This window comes from Chrysochloris asiatica, unplaced genomic scaffold, assembly GCF_000296735.1.
Source record: "Chrysochloris asiatica unplaced genomic scaffold, ChrAsi1.0 scaffold00006, whole genome shotgun sequence".
NCBI classification, from domain to species: Eukaryota; Metazoa; Chordata; class Mammalia; order Afrosoricida; family Chrysochloridae; genus Chrysochloris; species Chrysochloris asiatica.
Genome location: NW_006408524.1, coordinates 1,191,283 through 1,193,862, shown reverse-complemented (window position 1 = coordinate 1,193,862; position 2,580 = coordinate 1,191,283). Strand labels below are relative to the sequence as shown.

At 44.6% G+C, this 2,580-nt stretch overlaps 1 protein-coding gene across 1 annotated transcript; it reads right to left on the bottom strand.

The window, feature by feature from the left end:
• Positions 1-1,879: 1,879 nt before the first annotated feature.
• LOC102824891 (parathymosin-like) lies at positions 1,880-2,359 on the bottom strand. The gene has a single exon (XM_006832083.1). It carries the CDS (start codon positions 2,311-2,313, stop codon positions 2,005-2,007), a length of 309 nt encoding a protein of 102 aa, XP_006832146.1. The 5' UTR covers positions 2,314-2,359; the 3' UTR covers positions 1,880-2,004.
• Between the last annotated feature and the right edge of the window lie 221 nt (positions 2,360-2,580).

Sequence of the window (2,580 nt, the reverse complement as noted above, 5' to 3'; positions counted from 1 at the left end):
CAATGTATGCTTGCAGCTGTTTCTGTATTACCTTTAGTGAAACTTTACTTACATGGGATATCAAAGATATTGTCTGATGATTTCCGCATTCCGTTGGGTCACCTCTCTTTGGAATGGGCACAAACATGAATCTCTTCCAATCAGTTGGCCAGATAGTTGTCTTCCAAATATCTTGCCATAGATGAGCGAGTGCCTCCTGTGCTGCCTCAATTTGTTGAAAGATTTCAATTTGTATTCCATTAGTTCCCGGTGCCTGAGAATCATGTTAAAACTGAATCCATACACAAAGACCATGCACCTATTCTTTGCCAGGCCAGGAATGTAAGTTACATTTTAGTACTGGATCTTCAGATTTTTAGAAAGCTTTGATTCATGATGCTATTACACTTTGGTTTTTTTGTCTTTCTGATTTTTAACAGCATAAACTGAAGCACAGCAGTGTAGTTAACAACTCCATAACAATCAGAAATAGTACAATGGAGACTGAATTTATGTCAAGACTCAAAATAGATTTAGGTTGTGGTGCTTGCTGTATGATAAACCACTGAACCACAAGGTTGGTTTGAACCACGTTACTGGTTCAAACCTACCAACCACTCTTCAGAAACCCTATACAAGGTCACTACAAGTAGGAACTGACAGATGTCATTTAAGAAGCAACAGCAACAACCAAACACCACAAGGAGCCCTGGTAACATAGTGGATTACAAACTGGGCTTCTGACTACAAGGTCAGCAGTTCAAGCCTACCAGTAGCTCCACTCCGCAGGAGAAAGATGAGGTTTTCTGTTCTTTAAAGATCTACAGCCTCAGAAACTCTAAGCAGTGTCTCTGTAAGCTGGAACCGACTCCCCGGCACACCACCACCACCACCACTGGTATAAGGCACAGCCTTCTGCAACTCAGGTGCTCAGAATTTAAGCTCTAATAGATTCCTCCTTCTGATCATGGATTTTTATTTAAAATCCTTTGATCACACTTAGGTTGATATGCTTTCTTATGCACAGACTGGTTGATGGCTCCTTTAGGTGGCTGTTTATTTTAGGGCAAACATTTGAGATACCAGACACAATCCTTTCTGAGATCTGGGCACCATCTGATTCTGAATATATAACTATATAAAACCATCAAATCTTCAGTGATTAACTCATAGGATAAGTATTGAGTGGGAGCTCCTTGTAAGAATGACTTGTTCTTTGATTAGGCCTAGGCCTTAAGGTGGGAGCCCAAACCCATTTATAGAATATATCTTGCTTCGATATAGCTTTTTGTTGTTATTGTTAAGTGCTGTTGAGTCGATTCTGACTCATAGCGACCCTGTATAGGGTTTCCGAGAGGCAACTGGTGAGCTTGAACCGCTGACCTTGTGGTTCAAACACACCTTGCTTGGACGTCCAGCACATTAACCCACAGTGCCACACCAGGACTCTAGATACATCTTACAATAGTTCATTTCATGAGTAGCATTTTAGCTTCCTGAGAAATTCCATTTTAAGTAACATCCATACAACATTTGATGATTCTAATAATAACAGTATCAATAATCTAGATTTAAAATATTAATGAGAAAAATAAAAAGGAAAGCTTTTTGGTTAAAATACGTGGAAATATACACTTACACAAATTAATAAAACTTAAGTCTCACTATCCTGGCTTCCAAGCCCTCTGGCTGTACTTCTTCCAACACAGATTTGTTTGATCTTCTGGCAGTCCCTGGTACTTTTAATATTCTTTTCCAACACTATAACTCAAATGCATCTTCTTTTTCCAACTTTTAAATGCATATGTTGAGATAAGGGGCTTGGGGTCAGGTGTCCCTTAGTCCTCAAACTAACATTTTTGCTCTTCAGCACTTTAAAGAGGTCTTGTGCATTAGAGGGTGGCAGCTCTGGTGCAGGGGGGACCCCAGAGCAGGAAGCCAGGTAAAGAGTAGCTATACTTGTCCACTCCCACTCCCACCTCCAGGCCCAAGGGGCCTCCAACCCCTAGCCCATTGGCAGGGGGCTCATGCCGACGCCCCATTTTCTGTCTTCTGCCGCTTGGGATCTGTTTCATCCTCCTCTTCAGCAGCTCTCTTCAGCGCGGACCCTTCGTCCTCCTCCTCTTCTTCTTCCTCGTCGTCTTCTTCTCCTTCATCCTCCTCCTCTCCATCCACAGCGGTTTCTTCTTCTTCCTCCTCAGCTCCATTCTCCTCTTCCTCCACCGCTTCTTTCTTCCGCTCTTTCAGGCTGGCCTTCTCCTCCACCTTCTCTTTCTTCTCCTTCAGGTCCTTGGCGCTTAACTCGGCCGCTGCCTCCACGCTCTTCTCGGACATGGTGCCGGGGCCGGGGCCGGGGCCGGGGCTGGCAGGGAGCCAGAGTCCCGGGACAGGGACAGAGGGGCCCTGGATGGCAGAGGGTAGCCGTGGCTGGAATCTGGCGCGGTGGCAGTAGCGGCGGCGACAGTGGCAGCGACGGCCGCTCAGCAAGCTGGATCTCTGGAAGCTGACCAGCCGCCTCCACTTCATTTTTAGAACTTCTAATTTTCCTAGACTCAGACTTCATACATTCCATGTTCCTATTATTAATGAGTTATTAACATC